Source organism: Platalea leucorodia, assembly GCF_965183815.1.
Source record: "Platalea leucorodia genome assembly, chromosome: 9".
In the NCBI taxonomy this organism is placed as follows: domain Eukaryota; kingdom Metazoa; phylum Chordata; class Aves; order Pelecaniformes; family Threskiornithidae; genus Platalea; species Platalea leucorodia.
The window spans coordinates 23418590-23446272 of NC_138831.1; the positions used below are offsets into that span (position 1 = coordinate 23418590).

General features: G+C 36.6%; 1 protein-coding gene across 1 annotated transcript in view; it reads left to right on the forward strand.

Moving 5' to 3' along the window:
• The window catches only part of SYN2 (synapsin II), a gene marked incomplete at both ends in the record, with an annotated part of 196575 nt that extends 173735 nt beyond the window's left edge, over positions 1-22840 (forward strand). The window contains 3 exons of the mRNA XM_082321718.1: positions 16030-16090; positions 19834-20125; positions 22705-22840. Coding sequence (XP_082177844.1) covers positions 16030-16090; positions 19834-20125; positions 22705-22840 — 489 coding nt within the window. The remainder of the gene's footprint in view (positions 1-16029; positions 16091-19833; positions 20126-22704) is intronic.
• Between the last annotated feature and the right edge of the window lie 4843 nt (positions 22841-27683).

Below are 27683 nucleotides of genomic sequence, written 5' to 3' on the forward strand. Positions count from 1 at the left end.
TATCAGTACAGACTGGGTGATGAACTGATTGAGAGTAGCCCTGCAGAGGACTTGGGGATACTAGAGGATGAAAAATTGGATGTGAGCTGGCAATGTGCGCTTGCAGCTCAGAAAGCCAGTCGTACTCTGGGCTGCATGAAAAGAAGCGTGGCCAGCAAGTGGAAGGAGACAATTCTCCCCCTCTACTCTGCTCTGGTGAGACCCCACCTGGAGTACTGCATCCAGTTCTGGGGTTCCCCGCACAAGAAAGACATGGACCTGTTAGGGCAGGTCCAGAGGAGGGCCATGAAAATGATCACAGGGATGGAACACTTCTTCTATGAAGAAAGGCTGAGAGAGTTGGGGTTGTTCAGCCTGCAGAAGAGAAGGCTCCGGGGAGTGCTTATTGTGGCCTTTCAATACTTAAGGGGGGCTTATAAGAAAGACTGAGAAAGACTTTTTACCAAGGCCTGTAGCGACAGGACAAGGGGTAACAGTTTTAAACTGAAAGAGGGTAGATTTAGATTGGATATAAGGAAGAAGTTCTTTACAATGAGGGTGCTGAGACACTGGAACAGGCTGTCCAGAGAAGTTGTGGATGCCCCATCCCTGGAATGATGTTGTGGATGCCCCACCCAAGGTCAGGCTGGACAGGGCTTTGAGCAACCTGATCTAGTGAAAGATGGCCCTGCCCATGGCAGGAGGGGTCGGACTAGGTGATCTTTGAAAGGTCTGTTCTAACCCAAACCATTCTACGATTCTATGATTCTTTGAAAAGTGCTATATAAATGCTAAATAGCATCTTTTATGTCTTCATAGCTAGGCAGCAGGTCTGATCAGGAGCAGCATTATCAGCTACAATCTTCATGTGCTTCTTGTAATATATTGCAGGAATAAACCATGACAATACATTCTGACATAAACTATTAAGGGCTGTGTTGCTGCTCTGTACCAGCACAGCTCCATGGTAATCAGTTAAGCAACAGAATAAGCCAAACTGTAATACAGGAATTACCAAGCCTAAATCAAGAATCTATTTTTACTCCCAGTAGGCTCCACACCAGGTAAACAATTTGAAAACAATTTTGTGGCATACCTCAGACAGACTAGTTCTTGAGGCAGAATGACTAATTTGTTCTTCAAATATATCATCATCCTTTAAGTTATAAAAATACATCATCCCACATAAAAAAGTGGTGTGGCTTCTATTTATATTACAGCTACTTGAAACTAAGCACAAAATTGTTTCAACCACGGAACCACATACAATGGAGAAGTTTCCATCCAACATGACTCAAGTCCATTGTAAAGGACACTGAAAAAGAAAGACAAGGAGGGGAAGAAATTAAATTGCCAAAATACTGTTTCTTTTAGGACTAGTAAATTAGCCATATATTAAAATGAAGCAAAGAGTCAAGTTTAGAGTTGCCGAGAGCATACAAGTCAACATAAATCAAAATTTAAAACAGTAATAGACGTTATTGTAACATTAATAGATTCACAGTCATTTAGAGAATTTGATATTTAACATTTTGGGGAAAAAAATGTAACATCTTGGGTAAGCATGCTTCCCTGGATTTTAAAGAAGACAAGGGAGGAGAAATGTTTATGGTTACAGGTGTCATTCAAAGAAACTGGTTATCTGTTGTATGTAAATAAAGTTTTTACTCATTTCGAAAGAAAACTGCCTACGTAAGTCCAGAATGAAAACAGGACACAAGGAACATTTTAAGAAAGTTCCTAAATTCCTCAGTCATTGCTGTCGCTCATCATGTCCGTGAAAAGTTTTTTTCCTCTTAAACAAAAAAGCTTTGGATGAATCCAAAGACAACATTTGCTGGCTAGCTGCTGAACCTCTATTAGATTTCTACTTAGTTTAGGTTACTGAAGAATTCAGCCCTTGCTAATGGCAACAGGATGTTATTCAACATTAATCTTCTTTTCCTTATCCTACCCTTAAATTATGGAATGCAGTTGACCAAACTCAGAGATATCCCTTCAGAATGTTTGCAATATTTGTTAGTTTTCCTCTCAGTTAATCAGACTCTGCTCCTTAAAATTTGCCTTGTCATAATATCCACCAGTTTAGGACAGACAAAGGGGCTCTGAATTTCTACAGAAGATACTATTTGCAAATATCCATTAATCTTCCCAGCTTTAAGGGAAAATCATGAAACAGATCTATAGTATTTAAAACAGATATTTCCTCATGTGTAATTAATGTTTAGCTAGGTTGTTTTCGTAATAATAAAATCAGTCTGTTAGAACAAGCTGTCCCTTTCATCTTTGAACAGTCTTCTCATTTTCTAATCTGAGAAATTATTTCCTAATCTTGAGAAATACAGTCCATTCATTTGTGAGGCAGGGGGATACTGCATATTTCTGCAGGTCACATAAAATGCAAAGCCAGTAATTTATCCCAAATCAACTATGTGCATATGTATGTGTGGTCTTAGAAACCAAAGTAATATAAATATCAGAGAGTAATTTGTGTGTTTTGCTACTTCTGCTTTTAAATGAACAGTTTACAGTCAATAGTACAGCTGTAGATGTGCCATGTTTTGAATTCCCTTATTATCTGCATGGGGTTTAAAAAATTATTTATAATCTACCCACTACTGTGGCGTTGGGTGCACCGTACATAAAAGAATTCTTCAACTTACAAATGCCCGCAATGGTCAGTACTATTCCAATTAACTATCCATCAGAAAACAAATCACTGATTAGGAGAATAAGACTTTGTTTAGAGCTATGCAGCCAAATCTTAATGGAAATGATTGGCCTTGCAATATGTTCTGAAGGCCAACAAAGTGCGCTCTGTCAGAGTGCCAGAAGGAGCAAATTCCAAAGGCAGCGACCTCAAACAACTGTCTTGTTTATGTTGAAACCTCAGAGGCGCAGATCCTGTGATTCTTAAACACATTAAATCTATAATCTGAGATATCAGCTATATCAAGAATTTTTAAATATATATTTAGTATATTACATATTTATTTATTTATCCATAAACACTTGCACAGGCTCTATAACAAGTTCTGCCAGTACACAGAATGGCAGAGAATCTGTGAAGGAGAAAAGCTAAGGTTTGCAGCTCTGTGTGTTGCACCTCACACTGTCTGACTCTGGCTGCAGCCAACAGTGTCTCCTGCTTTGCTCTTGTATACAGTTTACTGCATACCTTTGACAGCATGATTGAATCGTATTGGGATAGAAAGTATTCTTGATTACAGGATTCAAAGCTTGCCAGTTTTGCTCTTATCAGCTACTTTACAAGTCTTCCCACTACAAAGAAGAGCAAGTCCCTGGACTCAGAGAAGTTCTATCTGATATAACTACATGTGGTCAAAAAACCCTTTCCAAAAATTAAGTTGTTTCTATTTAATTTAAAAACATGACAGCTTGTCTTACCCGCAACCATGATGAAAATATATAGTAGAACTTTATCAAGGAATATGATTTTAATAGAAGTTTTCCATGAGACAAACCTGCTCTGCTTGCAGGCAATAAAATGATGGAAATCTAAATTTCTACCTTTTGTAACCTCTTTGAATACTTTTGACAGATCTTTTGAGAAGTCTTTTTAAAATCTTTCCCAAAAAAACAAACCAGAAGATTAATCTACCCAGTGAAGTGTTCTAGCCAGTGAAATCACTTATCTCTGACTCCATCTGTTGACAGGAAAGATCACTGCTGAAACTTCCGCTGTCTGGATTTGCAGAACTCTGCAGGTGGTTGCTCAGTGCAGGCTATTTTATGCTTGTTTCTGTAGCAGCATTTGTATATAAAACAATAATAGTAAAACATGTATTCGAAGCCACATATCAAGTCATGATACGAATTGTGATGAACTAAATTCTGTGTAGAGTATTACATCGTGCATGAGTATTACCATAAAATGCAAATGATTATGGTCATGTTAGCAGTTGAAGCTAAAGAAAATCATATTAGAAAAATGTTATTTCAGTCCAGCTCTGTTGAGACCACATTGCATTATCCACAAAAGAACAAGGAATTTATTATCCTTAATGGAAGTAAGAAATTTGTGCACCAGTGACACAATGTCCGTAATGACATAACATCACAAAGAGCACAGCATTCCCAGCTGTATCCTGGTTCTGTTCGATTTAAAAGAAAGGAGTAGCACACCAATAATAAAGCAATAAACGATGCAGAAGTAAAGAGGAATGGTACTTCAATTATTTTGAGACTAGAATAGCAGAACCTGAAGTGTTTCATTTCTTAACACTCTTTTCTAAAATGTTTTAAAACCTTCTTCACTCTTCACCCACAGGGAAGTTTAGCACAATTACATTAAGATCAGTAGAGACTGGGGTCAAGGAGCCCTTACTCAGCTATCTTCAGCTATTTAGAGATCTGGCATAATATATATAATAATATGGTTTGACTAGAGCCAAGCAGTTTTCTCCAGTTTTATTTTAATGTGTTCAGAGAGAAAATTGAACCAAATGTGAATGTAGTGTAAACAACAAAAAGTATTACCTCCAGAGAGAAAAGTAAACCATTATCAAATTACCTGTTCTTGGGCTTCCATAAGAGTAGTCACAGTTCTATTACATTCCATCTGTTGTATTTGCTTTTTTTTTGTTTTAAAGCAAACTACTTATGATGAGCAGCAATTTGTTTGAGATCACTGAAGCTTTTATGATGGTCAGACAATACAGTTACTTGATTTGGTCTTAACTGAAGGGGAACACACTTAATTGGGAGGGATCCCATCATGGAGTTACATGGAAATCTAGAATTCAGTATTAGTCTACTTATTAGGAGAAGTAAACTTCTTTGCACTAAATTTGAGGTGTGGACCTTATCTCTGACTTTTGGCATTGCACAGTCTCATTGAAGTTCACCTGAAGTATAACCGTGACTTTTAGTTTTGCTACAGCTTTGTTTTGTCCTTCAGACCCCTAACGCTAAATCTACTTGCATCAGCCAGGCCATGTTCACACCACCAATTAACACCACCACCAAGAATTTTCTTTCTGTCACAGTCCTTGGCACTACTTGCAGGAACATATTTTTCTTCCTTCTGTCTGGAAGGAATGACTGCCTAGCAAATAAACAAATTAACAGACTACACTAAATCATTCTGCATGAATGAGGGTAAATACAGGGTTTCAGTATTAGTATCAGAATCCTGCTGAACTGGTGCAAAGCAAATCACTCCCTGGTGTAATTAGATCTATACTAACAGATAGCCGGAGTAATTCAAGAACAGCTTGCCTTAAGAAGGTTGTTAAATGATCTATTGACCCCTAAAACCGTATGTGCTGTATTTCTTTCTCTTAGGAAGACATTTAAATGGGGGATAAATGGCAGCTGTGGCATTATATGACCATAAAGCCAATGTACCCAGATGTGGAATAACATCTGATGGAAGCCCAGATCCTAAATATACTTAAGAGATTAGCCTGAATTTCTCTCTGCTCAGGGCAAGGGAGCACAGAGCCCCTGGAAAAAGTCTGGACAGTATTTTACTATATGGCTCTTTAACGGTTTGCCTTTCCAAACTCTTACATCAGGTTGCTCTATATAAACAGAGCAACATATCTTGTCAATAAACAAGTAGCATATCCCTGTAGATATTAATTGAGCATCTTCTGTAGTCTACATTAGCAACCAAGAAGGCTTTTTCTGTTCAGTGTTTACCTCAGAAAGTTTGTATGCACTTTGACAGCCATCAAGACTCCAAAGAAAATCTAGGTAGTTATTCTTTACCACTTGCACTGTCCATCTGCCTAGTAGTTCTTTTAAATCATAGTCCCTAGTAAGCAAATTACTTTTCATATTAAGTTATTGTTATGAGTTAAAGGAAAGTTAGCCAGGCAGCAGCAAGATGCCTTCCTAAAAATATTGGCAGAGAATCTAAAACATCGTCATCAAAACTCATAAGGAAGAATGAAAAATATTGCTGGGGGATATATACATCACAGAACACTAAACACAGGGCTTTTCAAAGGTTATATAAGTCAAAAGCCATTCTTAAAACTGTCATGTTAAAACGATTTTTACAAGTCATTTTTGAAATACTGAAAGTATTGACCTCTAGTACGGCAGTGAGTTTTGGTTCTCTGAATCACAGCGACATCTTGTGGCGTGTTCTCTTCTGGGATAACTGATTCTGAGAGTTAGATGTTATTTAGTATTACCACGTATTACATCGTATTACAGAAGCTGTATCACATTAAACAAGAAATTGGGTATACATTTTACAAATACTAAATGCACCCTATTCGTAAATCTCTCATAATGCAATTGTAATGTATTTATTTCATTTCTTTTCATTATTTGAATACGGAATGTATTTTAATGTGCTGCCCTAATGTGTACATATATATGAGTGTACATATATACACACAATGTTTAGCTGTGTATATTTGGCAGAGGAGATGCTTATTTTAATCAAAGATTTTTAACCTTTTAGTTACTTTATATTTGTGAAAATATAAGAAAAACTGCTGTTACCCTTTTAGATCCTACTATAAATGTATGGAATTAAGAAAAGCAGAAAAAAATAAACATGTATGGACCCTGAGCTCACCACATCCTGGTAAAAGGCCACATTTGAGGCACACTTCATTCCAGCTAAATTTATAACAGTCAAGTTTGTTTATCACAGGTGTAAAATGATAGCATATATTTTACTACACCAAGGATGTTTTGTCCATCTTTGAATAAGACACCTATTCAGGGCAGATACTGTGTTCTTCATATAAGTGACAGACATCACAACAGAGGCAGAGACTCAGACTTTAACTGCTGGATGAAGGATGTCCATATATTTAAAACAGTCACTATTTCATTACACAAAGCTTGATTTAGTTTGAACATTTGAATTTGACATTCAAGTATTGCAATATATTAAAAACAAAGTTCATGCAGGAAAATAAATCCTAAGATTTTTAATATTGACAGTAATTAAAAAACAATGGGACACAACATACAAATGTTGAGCAGAGATTTTACTAACAAATTGATCATGAAAGTTAAGATAACCTATTGTAAAATACTTAATGAGATCCTGTACCAGCAGATGGAGTAATTACTAAGGGAGGCACGTATGTATTGCTCAGTTCTGTTGCTTATTTAGTCTCGCTCATGAACAGAAGTAACAGGTAAATAGCTTGCTGGGTATTTGCTAGTGATAAATGTCTACATAAACACTTTTGGTTGCTAGCTGTGAATGTATCCATTAAATGAGAATGATTAAATGAAAACACTCATATGTGCTTATCTTTCTTAGCTTGTTTTGAAATAATGTGCCAAGAACTAAACAAGTGTGCCTTTACAATGCCCTTTTTAAAGGGACCTCATGACGTTTAGACTGTAAAAGAGAATATACTAAGGGGCATATATTAAAGGTTTAGAATTATTTGGTCAAAACTTCTACTGACATCAACAGCAATTTGTCCAAATGAAATAAAAGCTTTCAGGATGTGGCCTGACATTTTTTTTATTTCTGAATACTCTATGTTGATGCTCGTCACCAGCAGTGTACCTGGAAAAATACGTGATCCCTGCAGACAAGCCGAGCAAAGCTTGGTAAGAGAAAGAGTTGCTCACAAAAGTACTCGTTAGAAGAGAAGCCCAAAGGAAAAAGCCCAACAGGCAACCTGCCAGAGTCAGGCTTCAGGACCAGGAAGATTAGGATGACTTCAGTTGTCTGTAGGATATAGTGCTATGGCCTTGGTGCTAGTAATTTTATTATACAGAAGGTAACAAAGTGCTAGCTAAAACTGAAAAACATAACAAGTAGTACTAGTTAATAGATACTTTTCCCCATTTATTTTAAACATAATAACAATACTGTTCTCTTTTTGTCTTCATTCACACAACAAAATTATGCTTTTGTGAACTTTTTTATTACCTTCTGCCAGGTGATCTTCTGATCATCTGACAATTTGCCAATTGTATGGGCAGAAGCAGATACTATCTTGGAGAATTCCCAAACTCCATGGTGACTACCCTCAAGAACAAAGAAAACATGTAATTTTTAAGTAATCATGAGCCCACCACTATAGAGTAGCCTTTATAAGTACTTAGTAGACTTCTGTGAGAAATAGCTTTCTTGTCGCACAGGCATTTTTTGGGAGACTTCAAAAAAATGTCCTCAATCCATTATAGAGCACAAACCAGACTTTTCCAAATTAAAACAAGGAAAACAGTAATCCCATCTTTATAGAACAGGCAATTGCTGCCATATACACAAATAGAAAAGGAGACTCTAAGTTAGATCTCTCTGTTTTGTCTTAGTGCTATAAGTACTAGCCTATAACATCCTTTTGATTTTTTATTTTACTTTATTTTTCATCTATTTTTACTCTCTGATTTTGTTTATTTAAGCTGAACCTAATACACATATCTTTTTTTTTTTGGAGGCTATTCCTTGGTCTCCTTTCCTTTCCCCACTGTGGTGGGTGTTTCCCATCTACTTTTTTTGTTATCATTCTCTGTCTCCACTTGACTTTTTTATTTGATTTCTCTGACCTTTAAATCATAACCTGTTAAGCAAAGCTATTTGGCCTTACTCCATGTTTAACTTGCAAGAATTCTGTCCCTCTCCCCAGCAGTCATTGCCACAGTTTATTTTGAATAAGGATGATGTGCTAAATATGTGTTAAAATTTTTAAACAAGGATAAGCACCAAGAGAAATTACAGAACAATCCAAAACAGAGCAGCTCATTTTTGAATATTCTTGATTTGTCCATAGAAAAAAAGAAGCAACCTCCCTCCCCCACCATCACTTCAGACACTAATCTAGCGGTGGATCAGTGCTCCATCTGGCTAGCTGCCAGTAGACCAGTCTTGTCTTCAGCTGCTTATATATCATTCTCCAGTAAATCTCAACTCTTAGGAGAGACTCAGGAAGCTTGTCACAGTTCGGACCAACCACCAACACCTCCTCTGCGTGGCTGTGTACTTGTGCTGCAGCAGGAGAAGCAAGAAGAGAAGCACATGCAACCGTCGATGGAGAGGTCTTATGCTCTGTTCATATACCAGAGTTCTGAACTTGCTACTGTTTGGGGGAGAGCTCAAGTGTTTAGTTCAGTGCACTACCTCTTTTCCATGCCTCCTCCCACTCCACTGCTCTGTAACACTGATACAATAATATTAAGATAAAATGTGGGTTATAAGACTGGACCTGAGTTAGCTCCACCATCTTTTTCAGACTCTCTTGTTTCAAAGCATAAACTTCAGTTCTGAATGGATCCAGTAATGATGGATCTTTGTGGCTCAAGCTTAAGTTCTGCAGATTGTAATCTCTTCCTGTTCATGCAAGGATCACTTGCCATCCCATATTTAAAAAAAAACAAAAAAAATCTGCCTTTTTTTTTTTTTTTTTAAGACTGGAGGAGCAGATACAGCATAGCATCAGCCAGGGTCAAAGTCCCTGGGCTCAAGGGTCAAAACCTTCCTTACAACTTCAAACAACAGCATAGGATTTTGACACTATCAAGCCCCAAGGGATACCTTATCCTCTATGCATATAGAGGTATCTATGTACACTGAGAAAGGTGTAAGGAAGTTTAACTTCCCAGTAACTGGGCAGTCTTCTAGATATGTTGTACCACTTTCACTTGCCTGTCATTTCTTACAGCTCTCTTCCTCTGCTACAAACGTGCATGCATACACATTTTAGTCTCAGCTCAGCTGCTTTAGCACACAGGGGGAGCCCTCTCCTATCACATAGTCCACATTCCTTCCGTGTCTATGGGGAGCAATTTTTTCACTGGAAAGAACTGCCTGAAAGCTGCTGTGCAACTGTAGGCTTTTAATGTTCCCTTTTCAAAAACAGAAGTTGAAATCTGGCTTCTTTAAGCAAGAGCTGCAATAAAATAAGACTGCATCCTTGTCCGTTAGAATTACTGATTGGCTCTGGAAGGGACCATCTAGCTTCAACAAGCAATGCTACTTCTTGAGAAACTTTTTCCCTGATAAATTGACATTCTACTTTTTCTCTAGAAACCTCATCTCTTGGCGGGGGGAGGAGGGGGATTATTTTTGTTCAGCAGATTAATAGAAAATAGGGCTGGAATGGACAATGGAAGGTCATGTGTTTCAGCACCCCAGGGAGAATACTGGAGTGTACCTTTTAACAGCAGTGAGTCCATACTAGGGTACTCATTTTTATGATTGTGTGTAAAAATATTCAAGAAGGAAACTATTCTCCAGGAAGTAATTAGTTATCTATCAATGGAGAACACTTACTCTATAAAATCTATGTTAGAATACTTTTTGATGTTTAAAAAACAACCTTTTTCAGTGCATTTTGTAAATCCTATTCCAAGTAAAAATTAAGCTGTATAGCTTGTTTTCTCCTCTTAGCAGTCATTTTGCTTCCCATTCAGAGGAAGATCTTTACACAAGTAGTTTAGAAAGTTGGTTAAGCAATAACAAATGCTGCTCTAAATTTTTGAATTTTTTATCATAACTTCAACGTGAAGAACCTCTAGGCTGGCATCAATTTTGCTGAGAGTATCTTTTCCATATAGATTTTCTCAGTGGAGAAGGGCAAGACTGAACACTGGTACTCCAAAAAAACTGTAAAAAGCAGGAGCCAACTCTCATCTAGCTGCCCCCTTTGCACTAGGCAAAGTGGAGGTGGCTTCTTTGTAAGGTGTGCTTTACCGTGTCTCTCCATTATAACTGTAACTAGGCCTGTTTCACTGCCTTTCTCAGTCCACAGGGACTATATAATAAAATAAATAGTGAAACCTTTGTAGTCCTGTTCAGCGCCACTGGCAACACAGTGAAGCAGATACATCCCCTATGCCAGATTCACCCAAAATAGGGTCAGGTCTCAACCAGCAACCGCTAAGTATCCCTGCCATACTCACTACACATTAAATGTATAAAGCAGTAAGCAACAAGGTGCTAAGGAGTTTCTTATTTTTGGATGCTGCGTATCAGAAAGCCACTTCAAGATCTTATTGCTTTGCTAACCTATGCAATATGTGCTTATTTCCAGCCCAGTTTTATTCAGTTTATACCCATTTCTTCTTGGTTCGCATTGTCCTTTAGTCTAGCTTGTTTCCTGCCTAGTTTTTTACCGGTACAATATATTTATGAAAAGCAACGCTACCGCGTTCAGGACTTCATTTTGCTAAACTAAGCCGTTTTCTTCCAAATGCTGTAGGTACAGACTCTTCCATCTGCCTGGTCAGTTTAATAGCACTTTTCTGCACATAAGCAGCTTACATTCATCTTTCTTGAGCAGGGGTGATGTAAATGATACACAGCATCATGCCTAACACCTACGGGAAATAATTCACTGTATGATAAGATTTTGGTTTTTTTCACTACACAAATCTTTCCCATTAGATTTCACTTAGTGAGCTCTGCATTTTTAACAGATGCATATTATTAGTCCATAAATAAATCACTTTGGACATTGCATTTACATTGTTGAGGTTTTTTTGGTTTTTTTTTTTTTTTTTACTTCACTCATCAATTTCATTCTTTCTTTAGGCTATTTTGGTCCTGTAGTCTTCCAGCTCTGTATCATCTACAGGTTTTAGTAGCACACACCTACTTTTTTGTGCCAATTTAATTAATGAAAATTCTACTTGAGTTCCACATCCCAGTTATATCCTTCCCATTAGTTTTTCTTTAATAACTGCCTATCTCCCCAGTAGTCACTTCCTTACTCACAATATAATTCCTATAGTGTTAGTGCTTAACCTTCTCCAGTGTAACTAACTTCTACATTTCCAGTTGTTAGAGATATCTGGTATGGAATTCTGTATTTCATGAGTCAGCTGGTTTTGATTTCCAAGATGAAGAATATCTGGTCTGACCAATATGAGCCCGGGAAGATCTTTGGTTTTTACCCCCATTTCATTTTTAGCTTTTATCCCAACTGCCGTCTTGCCCTTGCTCCTATGTTTATCATAATCTAGGACACTTCAAACATTCATTTAGTATTGACACCCTACTTAAATTATCTAAATTACCTTTCTGCTTAACAAACTTTTTCTTAATTCTCCTGTTACTTAATTGTTTTACAATTTATTCTTGTTTCCTTTATGAGATCTAACTCAGCTCGTATTTTGGCAATTCTCAATGGATCCCTCTACTTCTCCACCTGAAAAACATGGCTTTCCCTTCAAATATTGAAATACCTATGAAAAGCTTCCATCATTGCATTACAGAGAAAACCAAACGAAACCCAAAACCAACTATACATGCTCCAACTGTAGTTCACAAAATCTTCAAACTCAGCCAAATCAAAATCAGTTTTTGCTGGGACTCAGTTTAGCATCTCTTTTGCCCAAGGGCTATTTCCCTGCCAAGTTGCTGCTTTTGCTCCCACCCATTTCAACATTCTTCAGACTATTCAAAATTCAAGTATGTATGAATCCAGTCTATATTTATATAAATATACAAGGCAGAAAAAGAAGTAATACCACTGATCAAATTCTAATACAACACGCTTTGAAGAACAAACAGTTCTTTCCTCTAGTTCTACCCCTAAAATTCTAAGGAGACTGCTTCAGGTAAGTGTGGAAAGGAAGGAACTGCTACAGAGACATCTAGAGACATCTATCTTCTAGACAAGTAGTGGGTTTTCTGCTCTGGCTATAATTAACTTAGCCAATATTCTTAAAGACCATTATGCAACCAAAGCATCAATTATTGTACCTAAAGTTGAGAAATCACTATAGTATACTTGCAGCATTCATGTGGCTTAGAGGTTTCCACAAGTGAAGTTGTATTTTTGTAGAATAGTTATATAAACAGTAAATACCCTTTGAACAGGAGAGATTCTATAAGCAGTTCTATATAATGTTACTACCAACATCAGCAATCCCGTTTCTTTGGGGAATTTGGATGTGATATTAAAGTTGTGTTCCATAAAATGAAAACCAAAAGGGCTCCTTACATCAGCAGTTACCACACCTCACTTAGGTAATCCTAAACCATACTAAACACTGTAGTTTCTAGCTTCTGTACTACTAATTTTGCTCTTTAGCTCTGAGCGTCCAAATAAGAATCTGTTCAGGGTCCTTTTCCATGATATATTCTGTATTCTAATCCTTGATTCCTGCAATGTTTGAACTAAGCAATAGGCAAATTTGTAGATCAGAACTGCAGTGCAGGAAAACATGTTTGTACTAAAAGAAAGTGGTAGGAGGGTGAGCTGCTAGGCTGGGCAACAAAGCAAAAAAGAAAAAAAAATGAGCGGTGAATACATCTGCAGGACAGGTCTAGTCCAGCATCTCTGTTCAGAGAGATTGTGTTGCCTATAAGGAGCGAGCAGCTCTTCCAATTACATTGGCACACCACCTTGGAGAGGTGAGAAGTAGCAGTCTGTAGTTGATTTGCCAACAACTGGTGTTCTAGAAGAAGCCTGGGTTTTATTAAAGGCCTTGGCTCAGGACAGCAAACAAGACTGGTTCAAAGCCTGTCTTTAATATCAAGTACCAAGGTTTCTGACTGTCTGAAAGAGTCTTGAAAAGGACTGGATTACTACAGACCATTGAAAAACCATGAGTAAGATTTCTCAGTTAGGAATGTAATGCTAATTAGTCTTTTTGGGTCAGCCTGGGTGGGTTGGCTAATTAGCAAAAGTAATATACCCATGTGATTGGCCTGGAGTGTGGGTGAGGTTCCTGGAAGCACCAGGTGATACCTGGTGAAAAAAAGGATGTGTGGGTGGTAAAATCAGGACAGCTGCAGTCAGTGACTAGAGAGGGGGAAATACATCTTCAACAGAAAATGCACAAAGGCTCTAAGCTTTCTAAACAGTTGAGGTAAGGATTAGCAAGCTTCTATAAGGTTTATTGAAAGCTTAATTTAGGATAAAATAATTTCTTTGTAAGATGGAGAGATACGCAGATTGCATAAGTACTGATGTTGTCATGTCAAGTCAGTTAGGTGGTGTGTGCGATAAAACCCAAGACCATTTCAGTGCAAGAACAAATAGCAGATTTGCTTCAGCCTCGAGGCATGGAGGAGACAGAGGCCCTGCAGATGTTGTTTTAACATTAAAGTAGATGTTAATTTAAATTGCCAGCCTGTGTTTTCAGTTTCTAAATAAAAGATGAGTTTTACCTACATAATCTCTTACTTCTGTTTTAGTAGAAAAATAGCAACACTCATATCCTCCTTAGTCATTGTCTGCCACTGCAGAGAACCATATAGATTGGTTTATGACCCTTTGTAAAACTAGGAAGTCTATCGCATGGTAATCGTAGTAATGTTCCTTAAAAAATGTTATGCATGCTTTTGTAACAAAAGTCACATGATCTGTTTGGTCCTCCAGAAGGAAACTCTTGGAGGTCCTTAAGCCCAGGTACTTATCCTTTCCCTTTAAGGGCACGCTCCATGTGTCACACTACACCACCAAAGGAAACACAGGCTCTGGGTAATACAGAGCACCCAAATGCCCTGAAGGCGTACAGAGGAAGGTGCCAGGTGCATCAGAACAATGGTACTAAATATGAAAGGAGTTAGCTCCTCTAGGGCAACTTTTCAAGCTTTCCACTCTGGGCTAATTTCCTCAGTATCCAGGGAGTTACTGATGTAAATGCATATTGTTTCAGTGAGCTCCAACACGTTATATGGAGTGGATACCACAAATACTTAACGTTACTGAAACATGCATAGGATAGAATGTCAGCTTTTACATGTGGCTCAGAAAATTAGAGGAAGGAGAGAAACAAAACAGAAGACTTTAACCCACACTAAAGCTGTTTAACGTTTTCTGGTGGCTGTGTCTTTCCTTACGAAATTCTCTTCTGCATATTGTTATCCTTACAATGATGCTTACCGAGGACTGTGCAACTGGGTCAGTTAATATAAGGATCAGATTTTGCCTCATTCATTTTCTATGTATCATTTTTAGGTTGGTAACTCTGAATAACAGAATTTTGGACTTATCCTATGTCCTTTTATTTATGTAGCTAAAGCAGACAAAGCAATTTGCAACAGCTGCATACGATAGAGTGTTGTCCTGTAACATTTAAAAAGTGTAACTTCTAGATTGCTGTGCAGGAATTCACATCACTATGAGTAGGATTTGTTTCTGTAGTTCTAAGATCAAATACAAATCTATCAGAAAAAAACAGTAAGCTTTGCAAGAAACATGTTTAATTAATTTTACATTTACTATTTAATACATTCTGGGATTTTTCCGTCTTGACAGATGGCAATTTAATTTCTGGATCCTTAAAAAAACCCGAGCTATTATGTCCAATGATTTAATATATTTCACTTTTCAAAATATTAGAGATGGTGCTAAGACAAAGTTTGGATTCAAATACTAATGTTCCCAGAGGGTGTTCTGCTCCAAGGTTTTGGTTCAGGCCCATCTTTTCCTCTCGACAAGTATACATTTGAAAAGGATACTGCCAAATAAATCTCCTGTTTTGAAAAGTTAAGTATTACATGTGTTTCTAATAACATGTCAGATGGAATAGCATGAAGTAATTTCAATTATTTTTATTATTTGTCTGTGGTTTTTGCTTCCTTCTTTCATTTTGCTTAGCAAAACAGCTAACTTAGAGTAGTCCATCTCCTTTCCCATTTACAGTCAGCAAATCAAACTACCACTAGCAAAAAATCCTGCTGTGCTAGTGCTTCCAGATACAAGCGAATGTAATTAAAAATAAATTATTTCTTAAATTACACAAAGGTATCTGTTGAAGTCCATTTTCTATTCAGTCTATCCTAAAAAAGAGATGAGAAGCAATGAGATACAGAAAAGTCGTTCAAGGTGGTAGGAACTGAAGGAGAAAGACCATACACAAATAGAGGTAAGACTTGAGAAGGCACTCCTTGTATCATGATCACATGTTGCAAAGGCAAAACAATTTTTTTTTAAGAACTTGGCTTTGGATTAGTCCAGGATTCATATATCATGTCAGACAGCAACTAAATTAGAAAATGTTATCTGGAATAAATTAAACGTATATGTTCAGCTCCAACCAATAAAGAGATTTCTAATGAAAATAAAGACAAATTAGTGGAAAGTTGGAACTAAGCTACTCTAATTTTTTTTCTCTTCTGTTTTCAAATGTGTTTTCCAGAGTGGATCACTAAAGGAGCCAGAGCCAAACAAAATCCCACCTCAGCGACCACCACCTCAAGGTTGTTTACAGTACATTCTCGACTGTAATGGCGTTGCAGTAGGACCAAAACAAGTCCAGGCTACTTAGATAATTGAGACTAAAAGCAAGGGTTAAAGCAAAAATGAAAAAAGAAAAGAAACAAACACACAATCTTAAAAGCAAACATACCAGTTTTGTTCAATTTTTACATTGTTTCAGTGCTGACCTGGACTGTGTTTTTTCTATGCAGTGTCAACTATACCGTCTGGTTGTTTACTTGTTCATGTCTGTGCGTGTAATGCTTACCTACCTTTCTCTGTAAAATTTGTGATTTCAGGGCTGTTGTCAACAGTGTACAAAGAATGTGCCTCTTTAGAGCCCAGTGCAACTGTACATTATGGATGGTTAGACAGTATTTTTTGAGTATTATATATCGTTAAGTAAAATACCACCGAGGTTCAAATCTAAATACTTTTGCTTACTCTGTGAGTGTGTGCACACTGTACTCATAGCCTTTATTTTTTTGTGTGTGCATGACTAATAGGTAGGTGATCCAGATATATTTTTAAAAGTCTAGATTAGAATTTGCTAGTGAGGCTTTTTATTTATAATTTTATAAAGTTTGTTAACATTTGAGTTTTACTTATAAGCAAGTGGAAGTCTAATATTTCAGTGACTCCATAAGATACAGTTCTTCCCAAGGAATATTTAAAATATCTTCTATTTTACATACTGGTATTCATATTTTTATTAATTCTGCATTAAATTATTAGCTACAAAGCTATGTAAATGGGCCACCTATGTGCAATATCTCAGTGAAAGTGTGAGTATTTAATGTATCCTATTTCAATTAAGTAGTACCTTTTATTGTCATTCTGAATTAGTAATCTATGGAGATTTTTAATGAAAACTAATGCAAATACTTTCAAAAATCTTATACTTAACTAAGAGTTAAATCCCAGGTTATTTGGTGAGAAGTACCTCAAGGACTGTTAAACTTCCTGTAAGAGCTCATTTTTTTCAAATACTGAGATGTTAGGAGATGGTAGACCAAGGTACCTTTAACCAGCTAGGGATGTTGCCCTTTGATTAGAATGCGAGACAAAAATGTCAGCAGTTTTGTTTGCCAACTCAGGTCTACTATTTTAAATCTAGAAGTATCCAGATAGCTATAAAGAAAATTCAGTCCCAGAGTTATCCACATAAATAGGGTTTATAATAATTTCTTGAAATCAAACATGCAAAAAAGACTTGAGATGCCTGACAACTGCTAGATTTTCTGTAGGTAAATTATTTGTGATTTTTGCATTAACCAATTTATAATGTAATATAACAAGAAATACACAGGCAAGCAGTTAATCTGTTGTGAGAAATCTAACCTACAATCACAAGCTACAGACTGCTAGCATACCATAAAGCTTAGTTGCAAGTGAGCCACAAAACTATAATTTTAATCTTGAATATGTACAAAGAGGAGTAGTGGCCATTAGTTTAGTGCAAACAATTTTGTTTAAAGGGAAAACAGCCTTATGTTCTACTTCTGTTTTCCCTACAAACACTGGAAAAAATTATCAGTGAGAATCATCATTCTTAGTGTTTCTTTTATTTGTACAAGCTGGCTGGTAAGATGAGAATTAAGGTATGCATTATTAGCTATTTAAATGTTTGTGGTAAGTGCTACTGTTTACTACCTATCAGTAAATTACATGAATATTTTGCTTTAGTGATCAGCATTTGTCTGGGTCAGTGGTCATTGCAATGATGGCATTGGCTATTTTGTTCTATATTAAGAAAATTCCACTTAGAATCAGGTTCACAAATCCTTACCTCCAGACACCATAAAAGTGAATAAACCATACTGCCCTGGGGTGAAGAAATGAATCTGATGATTGATTTTATTTAAAGCAGTTGGTATTTTTTTGCATGTAGTAGTACAAGTATTCACAAGTGCTTTTCACACGACATTTGTGAGTTGTGTGTGCAAAGAAGAGATGGGTGTTTCAGATAGGATTTCAGCTTGTTGACTGTAAAGGATTTACAAGGGCACACACTATTACTACATACCACAGACAAGCAGCAAGCCAAAATGTCTCTCTGCATGTAAGCATGCTTAGGTGCAATATTGTGGGTAACAGGGAACAGATGTTTTACAGTGTAGGCTTAATGTTCAGTTTTGTTGAGTTATTTTTGGTAAAAGTTTCTTTCATGATTGTTGCCTTTTGTACAACCCAGCTGCAAGAAAGTGAGCAAATGCTGGAAGTGTGACAGCAGTATATCTTTTATGTGAAATATCTTGTACAGCTTAATGTGCAATAAAAGAAAGTTATATCTGTCTTCAGTGTAAAGTTTCTGGCATTCAAGCCTGTATGTACAAGTGGGGGAAAGAAACCTTTCTGTTTTTCAATATTGAGTGAAAGGAGACTAATAAGAAAACGATCCTTATTAAGATGTTGCAAGACCATGTTATCACCTTCAAATATTTCCTACAAAAGTGGTTCAAATTAATAAACAATGAAGGCACATTCCTTAACATACAGTACGTGCTATTTATCTTTCTACACCACAACACACTGCTACAACTGTATTAAAACTTATTGAAGCATTAATACATGCTGTTCTCAGACACATACACTGGAATCTCATATAGTAAGTAGAAAGCAGACTATAATAGCAATTTAAAAAAAAAAAAATCCTGTATTGCAACAGTACTTCCAGATATGAAGCTTTTCTTTTACAGCCCTGAATAGATTAAGTCTTTTACTTGCACTAAATATCTGTGTAAGACTAAAAATTCCCAAATGTTCAGAACATCTAGCTCAGTTGTCTTCTATAATATTTACTGTTCAGCAAAGCTCTTACCCTGACTGAAACATTATACAAATTGCTCAGAATTTCGTCCTGTCCTTCCTTCCCTTTAACTCAGATGTCCCGTGTGCCTTGTCACATGCAAGAATAAAGATTCAGTTATAGCAACTATCAGCCCAGAAAACCATGTTCAGACATCTGACATGAGATAAAAGCAGCATGCCCACTGATCTCTGACACAGCACTATTTCAGTCAGAAAGCAGAAAAAAAAACCCTGTATGATGATGTAGCATCTTTCAGCCATGGATTTCACAACTTAAGTCTCTACTACACATTGTAGTTTCACACTTGATACAGTATTTTGCCAGTATACTTCCTTCTCAGTGGAAAGATCTCCTTGGTAAAGAATTAGTAACGACTTTCTTGTGTTTTTTGTAATGCTCTTGCCATATTTCACTAAGGCGTTAAATGTTATCAAAAGACTTTAAATTAGCTGGAATATTTCAGTATAAAGTTGTTTTACTGCTATAAGAGTGAATCCAAGAGGAATATTACAGAAATAATTTTAAAACTTTGGAGGAACAAAACTGCAATAACTTCACAGAAAATAGCTGTATTGCTGAAATAGCTGTTACTGGTATATTCAATTATCTCACAGCCTCTTCTTGAGCTGGGCCAAAATTATACTAGGTGTAACTCCATTGATTTGATTTGAAGTCAGTACCGCTACTGCTGGGATAAATTTCGTACTTCTTAGCAATTTTAAGGATGAATCATAGGGGCTCCAAGCAAGTTACTAATGTACCAACTGTGATTAGTAGTATTGACTACCTTAAACTGCAGTCCATAGTAATAGAATTTTGCCTCAAAAGTAGAATTAATCACATTCAAGGATTATTTTAAAGTGTTGGATATGAAATCTAGTAAGAATTCTTTGATACTATAACATTATGAAGTTTTTCTTGTACTGAACCTAGGGGGCCCAGTGCAACCCCAAGGAATGCAATCACAAAGCCAGGAGCCATTGCAGCCACAGCGCATGTACCCCCCTGGGCAGTCAGCAAAGCCCTCAACTTCCCAGCCACAGCGTCCACCTGGACCTACAACTCAGCAACCGCGTCCCCAGGCTCAAGGTCCTTCCAGCACCAGATTAGCAAAGGAAGCAGAGCCGCAGCCGCAGCCACAGCCTCAGCCTGCTCAACAGCCTGCTCCACAGCCAGCTCCACAGCCTGCTCCACAACAGAAGCCTCAGTCTCACCCACAACTTAAGTAAGATTTGCTTTATGCATTTTCTTTTCTCCTCGTAACACAGATTTTGTTGCTGTAACTGTAATGTGGGAGTTGGTCTCATATTCAGAAAAAAATGTACCTATGTTCCGAGGTTAGAACATTTCAAAAAGCTTATTCTCTGTTTATGATTAGTAAGACAGTATCATTAGTTATATCCTAAGCACTACACAAAATTTCATTTATTAGTTGTGCAATTTCTGCCCCAACTAGGTCTGAAAACTCATCATCTTTCTTGTATTTTTCTCCTTTTTATGTCACTGACTCATGGTCGGGGTGTGCTGTAAGCCTGCACAGAAGAGAGGAAGTCTTATCTATTTAAACTTTTAACCTTGCAGTCACTCAGACAACAGATTCCAGTTTCAAAAGGCCTATCTCAGAAACAATCCAAATGAACATGCTAGACAGTGGCTGCCAAACTGCGTTTCGTTACAGCCACGCTTTGTTCATGGTTGCACACTGCTACTGGCTGTACAGCACAAGCAATTCACACAGGCCCTTTCCAGAGAAGACTGCAGGACTCGCACAGAAAACTGCCTGACGTTCTCTCACTACTGGCAGATTCCTTAATGCACAGCGTGCTAGTGTTGCTGTATCTAGCCAGCCGCGTGCTACAGTAAAGAATATGGAAAGGATCCGTAGTTATGTCCCCTCTCACAGCTTAAACCCAGTGAACAGAAAACACGGGGAAGGTAATGACAATGATTTGCTGTCTTTCAACACAGCAATCCTGACACACGCTATTGCCGGTAGAGTCACAGACACATCCTACTTATTTTGGTAAGCACAAAGACTGGCATGTAGTCTTTGTTTTATCCAAGTAACACAGATCCCCTTTTTCCACGCACTCATATGCTAATACAAATGTGAACCAATTCTGAGTTCTCACCTGAACACAATTCAGTGGAAAAGATGTGTTAGGTGACAATATGCAAAGATGACAATATTTTCCTTGCCTTCTTAAGACAGTATATTTCTTTATTCAATTTTATAATCATAAAATTCAAATGAATTCATCCATTATTTAAGTAATGTAGAGAACAGGGAGGTTGGGTTTCCTAAGCAAGATGGAAACAAGTTTATAGTTTGAAACTTAACTTGTGAATTTCTGACGTTTAAGAAAAACGGTTAAGAACAGGCACAGAAGAACTGTACTACATACTGTTTCCCAGCTTGCTCCTTTTCCTTTAGTTCCTTGTTCAAATTTAGTTTCATTTTTCTCTTCTTCAAATGGAAGAGAATAGTCTCTATTTAAAAATAAAATAAAAAAGGAGAAATTAAAGTTTTTAAGATACAAGTGTAATAAGAGTAGTTTTTCTAACTTTCAGGAAGCAGTTTTAGGTCCACACCAAGACTCAGATCTCCTGCCTGTAGGATTAACTCCATCTATTTGCATGTGTATGCTTTGTATTCACCCACATGCTGTTGCCTAACCTGTATGTACATGTTATTAATCTGTGAATAAATATTTAATTAGGCTACTTATTGTGTTACTAATCAAGTCAAGTGCTGCTTCCCACCCTCCCTCTTTCAGTGAGTACAAACAAACATTTATCAGTCTATTCTCATTAACACAACTATAATTTATGAAAAACCTAAAACGCCCGTAGCACTGTTTGCTGTACATTATTAGTTTAGAGGTAGAGAAGTTGCAAACCATGAAGAGTATAAGACAATCTGAATAAGAAAAGTGTTTCAGTTTTACTATAGCCAAAACTGAAATCCTGTATTGTACTGAGATAAAAATGAAATCAGTTAACTAGTTTTACTAATGCATGGATATCTTGGTAAAAAGATCATAACTCATTAATGTTTTCTGTTTAAATTCAAGCCTACTTTTTAAATATTATTTTATCTGACAAGTCATGAGATAAAGTTTTAAACTTCAGACATTTTCCGTTTTGTATGTTATTTTATTCACGCTTACAGAGACTTATACCGTAGTTACATGATAGCACTAAAAACAGAATAGCATTGCTAGACTAACTGCTTATAGACAAGAAAAATTATATCTCATTTGGGGATTTTTTTAAAGCTATAAAGTATCATTAAGCCTCCATTAAGGATCAAATGTCCAATATATATACAGAGAGGGAGCACATGACAACTTTAGGATTCATTCTTCAAACTCTTGCCAATATACCAGATTTTTCTTTGTGCGTAACTGTTTGCAGCTTTAATGAACACAATGATTAATCATCCTGTGTTGGGTGGTTATTTAGATTTAGCAGGCAAGCCCACTTTTTCCTTAAGTTCTAATTTACATCATCCAATTTCCTGGAATACAATCTTTCAGATCTGTAAAAAAAGCAGTGTGTTTGCTAAAGAATAAGATTATCCTACTTCTCAAATCAAAGTACAGAAGGAATGTGCTGTATTGCAGCAGCTCTGTATGCTACATCTAACTATATTGCGTGTGTTGAATGCCCATTTTGTTCACACGCAAACTGTCTATATCTCATGGACATTTTTCCTTTTCTCATCATTTATACAAATTACACATGGATGGAAGCTGGTAGACAATATGACCATACAAAACATGTTGCATTTTTGTCTTGCAGCAAGTCGCAGTCTTTGACAAATGCCTTCAGTTTCACAGAATCATCCTTCTTCCGGTCATCTGTGAATGAAGATGAAGCAAAAGCTGAAACTATTCGAAACTTGAGGAAATCCTTTGCTAGTCTTTTTTCTGATTAGCCAGCTTCATCTAAATGCACCTAGCATATAGTCTGAAAACTATGTGAATGTTATATAGGTTTTGTTTTCCCTGTGACAGTACCCTTCTCTACTGTGCTATCTGTTGTATTAAGCAATATGTTAAACTTACAAAAAAAAAAACAAAAAAAAACAGAAGAAGGACTTTGATGAGATACCATTCAGGAACATGTATAAAAATCTGTAAAGAAGGAAGGGTTCTATTACTAACACAGAATGCCGAATTCCAAGGTCCTTATCCATTGTAATATTGTGGCCTTACTGTGACTGGACTATATAATCCTATTTGAGACTCCTTTGTAGAATTGTGTTAATAAAGCATTGAGTAATGGGTTTCTCCTTGCTTTACCCATTTCCAATGCATTGCAATGCATGTGTATTTTGTGTGTAAATGTTTTGTACTGCAAAAGTATAGTCTTGACTTGTTCTTGCCTCCCAAATTTAGGAGGCAATTCACACTGACATTCTTGTCAAGCTACATAAATAACGTGAGAAATTGAAGCAGTTTCTTCCTCCTTATACAATCTTTCCATCAGCTGGTTGTAGACTTCTGATGTATTGCTGAGAGTTATCAGTACACTAACTTAATGTCATAAATAGAGTGTATATGTACTACTGTATCTCCATATGTCTATTTAAATTTATTTCCAAATTGTAACCATAAATGGGTTTAGTTGCAAAGAATATGCATGATGTTACCTTATTTTTGTGAACACCTTCTAATAAATGTAAAGTCCCATGCCTGATTTAAAAAAATGTCTTCTACAAAGCTTGTTTCAACATCAATATAAATTGTCTATTTTGACTGATATCAAAAGGGTAGCTTTATGATTGTAAAATATTTGGACACAAACCACAACTGTAAGAAAATAAACTATCACAAATAATTCCCTTTTTGAATCAGGATCATGAAAAATTATAAATTCTAGGAGTCACATTTACATTTTCTAGTAAGTTATGTATTTTAAAAATATTTCTCTAACTTGCAAAAAGAGAATTGATCCCTGACTTTGAGGTAATAGCAGCATTTTTTAAAAAATTATCTAAATCAAACTGAAGTTCATTAGTAATCTCTAGACTATCCATTTCCAAATGGTTATCATGTCATTCTGCCTATCATGAATTACATGCCGCAGTATTCCTTGCCAGGAAACAGTGCTAACAGGGGAAACAAGAAAAAATACCTGTAATATTAGCATGTCTGAGGGAGAAAACGAGCAACACGACGTTAACTTAAAAACCCTATGGGATTTGTAATGGGTTTGTAGAGACACATCTATTGGCTTCAGAAATTTTACTTCTTGTCGATCTGATAGTTTATGACATCTAGGTAAATCACAATCACCATTTGATGACATAAGCCCTTTCAGCAGCTTTGGATTCCTTTGGGTGAAGAACCTGGCTTGGGCCAGGAGGTTGGCAATGAAGTATGGAAACTTTAATCTCCAGTGATGCCAGAATTCAGTTTGTACATTAGCATCTGATAGCTCTCTGTTTGTTAACATAGTCTAAGTTGATGATCTTAGCATATATATTTCCTGAAAAGCAGACATGTCCAAATCACTCACAAGCAACACAACTGACACCCTTTTTGGACTGACAGTGAGGACTGACTCAATATCGTAGTTGAACAGTCATGACCAGAACGATGCTTTCCTCTAGGTTAAGACAAAAATGAATTTATGGGTAAGTTTGCACTGCAACATTACAAATGTTAAATACATAGCATTGCCCTCTATAGGATGGAATCTCAGTCTCCCTGTTTGGCATATAACCCTCATCTTTGTGGAACAGCCCTCGGAGAAGCCCTCTTAGTGAATTAATGACAATTCTCTTTTTGAGGAGGAATGTACTGTGTACAAAAGCCTGTAGTTTAGACGATGAATTCTGTGGCAAAACAGAATGCTTTAACCTTTAATAGTTTTTATTAGTTCCTAAATATCAGCTATACTTGGATTTTTTAAAGTTTTGTCCCCCTCCTGCCCCCCACTGGATTGAAGCACTCTTCACTGGGCTGCAATAACAACCTTGAGCAGTTATAGAGCCTTTCATGTCTGAGAAGCACTTTACTTTTAGATTAGAAAGATTAATCAAAGTTGCTAACGCAAATTAATTACTGCTACAGAGAAAGCATAGTAATTATGCATAGTTTGGCATGGTTCATGATTAGTACATGCCTAGTTTCAGCAATATTTAGTACAATGTGAATTACAGGTAGTTCATTAGTCCAGGCCCCAGATTTCGACTTGAGGCAAAGTTTCTCGCTCATATAAAATTCCCTCCCACCTCTTCCTGGGAGAAAACGGGTTTCACTACAGTCTTTGTTTTACCATCTGGAACAAAAAAAAGAAAAAAGAAAAGAAAAAAGAAAGCAAGATGATGCAATCAAATCTGCATGGTGTATCCTCCCACACAATGTACATAACACATTGCTTCTCCACAATGCCAAAACTTCTTTATACCTCCAAGCGTGCTAAAGCGTGTCACATGCAAGCTGATGCATGCTTGTGTTCCTTATGCAGTGTTTCATGGTTAAGATATTTTTAAGCAATCTATAACACATCTCCAAAATACTAATAAGAAAAAGAGTTTTTATAAAAAGCCTATTCAAACATTTATTGTCCGTTTTGTCTTACTTCATTAAATAAATGGTGCTTTGAATTCATGTGCAAGCTCTAAATACCCAGTTATCCAATAGAATGCTATCTAGGGTTGCATAAATGGTAACACAGAAATAATCTGAGCATCTGTGGTTCTTCACCTTTATGAACATTAGCCTAGGAACATAAGGTCTCTACTTCATTTGCACCTTTTCCATGGAGATGCAGCTTATGCCACAGGTTTCCATATACAGCACTCCATCTTTTTTTCATCTTTCACTTATAAATCAGGATAATATGAAATCTACACAGCAACTAATCAAGTTTAGTCTTAAGGTTGAGATGGAGCCATTTTCTGACCATTAGGCCTGAAGCCAATTCAAAATGCTGAAGCAGATTTCAAGAGATTATAATTATGGACAAAGTGACTAATCTAGCTTTGAAACAACCACTAGTTCTCCAGTAAAAATTAGTCAAAATAGTACTAAGGTATTTCGTAAATATTGTGTGTACTTTGTATACTTCCTGCTCCACAAGAACAAAGTCACTTCTCTGAGCCAATGTTGTCTCAATGAACAGATCACATACATACAATAAAGCTCCTGTTTACAAAACTGAAAAAGTCAGTGCATATTTTCTGTGCATTGATATGGTCATTGCCAGTATTTGGTTGAATACTACAAATAAATTTCCCAGCAAGTTGTCCATCAACAGCAGCTTCCAGTGAGGCTAGGTAGGATGCAGGTGACTGCATAAGTCCAACACAGCTATCTATCATCTAGTGCATTTTTAGGTCTGATAACGTGATGCCTATCTTGGTAACCAAGATGGCCATACAGGGGTTGGCAGGTATGATACAGGATCTGTGGGAAACCTGGGCTATACTAAAATGGCAGTTGGAGGCTAGGCAGGATATACAAAGGTGATCTAAAATGGCACTAGTTGCCAATGTTTGGGACTGAGTTTCCTCTCATGTCTGGGCACTCAGCTATCTTGCCCTTTGTAACCATTCAGGCATGGAGTAAGAGGCAACTTAACTGAGCTCTGCCTTTCTTCTTCCCCTGGCAAAATACAGCTGTCTAGCAAGACAGTGCTGCAAACAAAAAGACATTTGCAAATTTTGATCACTAGTAGAGTTTGTTTTTCCATACCAAAAATAACTAGAAGTGATTATTGACTCAGAGTAATTTAAGAAAGATGATCTAAACTGTCACATGTGCCAGCACAAATGAATTTAAGTTCTGAATGACAATACGTGTCTCCAACATGGAAATGCTTTTTACTAGACATACATTTCTAAACAAGCATTTTTTTTTTCTTTTTTTTTTTAAAGATGTTTTTAAAATCTCGTATCACAATTTTCAAAATAGGTACCTAAAATTAGTAATTAGTTTTCCAAATGCATATTCAGTCATGTAAATAAGCAGCCAAATTTGCAAAATCCTGTTTTCCTCATTTCCTCTAATTCCTCCTCATTTTCTGAGGAAGAATAGTCCACCTCAAGATGACAGTTTACATTAAGTTTCATGAAACATTGATTTGCTCATCTGTAGTTAGATTCTTGCAGCTCAAAAATTAATTCAAGAAAGAATGCAAATAAAATTTAACTTTTTTAAAAAGAGAAAGAGTTCAAATAATGTCTAGAGTATCAAGTGAGTTCTTTAAATGTAAAATAAGCCAAGAAGAATAACAGAAAGACTATCCCTCTGTTTCACTTTAAGATGGAGTAAAAAAGATAGGGTTTTTTTCCCCATAGATTATGTTACAAAGAATTAGAAAAAGGACCAATTAAAAAAAAAAAAAAAAAAAAAAAAAGGCAGGTTTTGCATTTTTTTACTGGGACTGGAGTTTTGACTTCTTTTAGCAGTGGCATTGCTCAGGACTTCCAAGGGTGGGTGTGGTGTTTAAAAATTGATCCACTTCACATTACCTGACATTTAAGTTTCCCAGTACAGGATATATATTATGGAGGAGAAGATACCTGGCTTTATGGCTAAATCTTTGTTCTATAAAAGTGATGGATGGTAACAGGGTAACAGAAACAGGGTAAAATGTAAGCTAACCTGACAAGACCAAGAATGGATTAATTGGGAGCTTAACTCTTTACACAGGGTTTTTGTTAGCATTTGTCTCTCCTCCTTACCATTTCTATTTTACTTACATGTGCCTGTTCTTCTGACCAATCCCAATCAGCCAAATTCTACTTTAAGGATTTATAAGCTCTG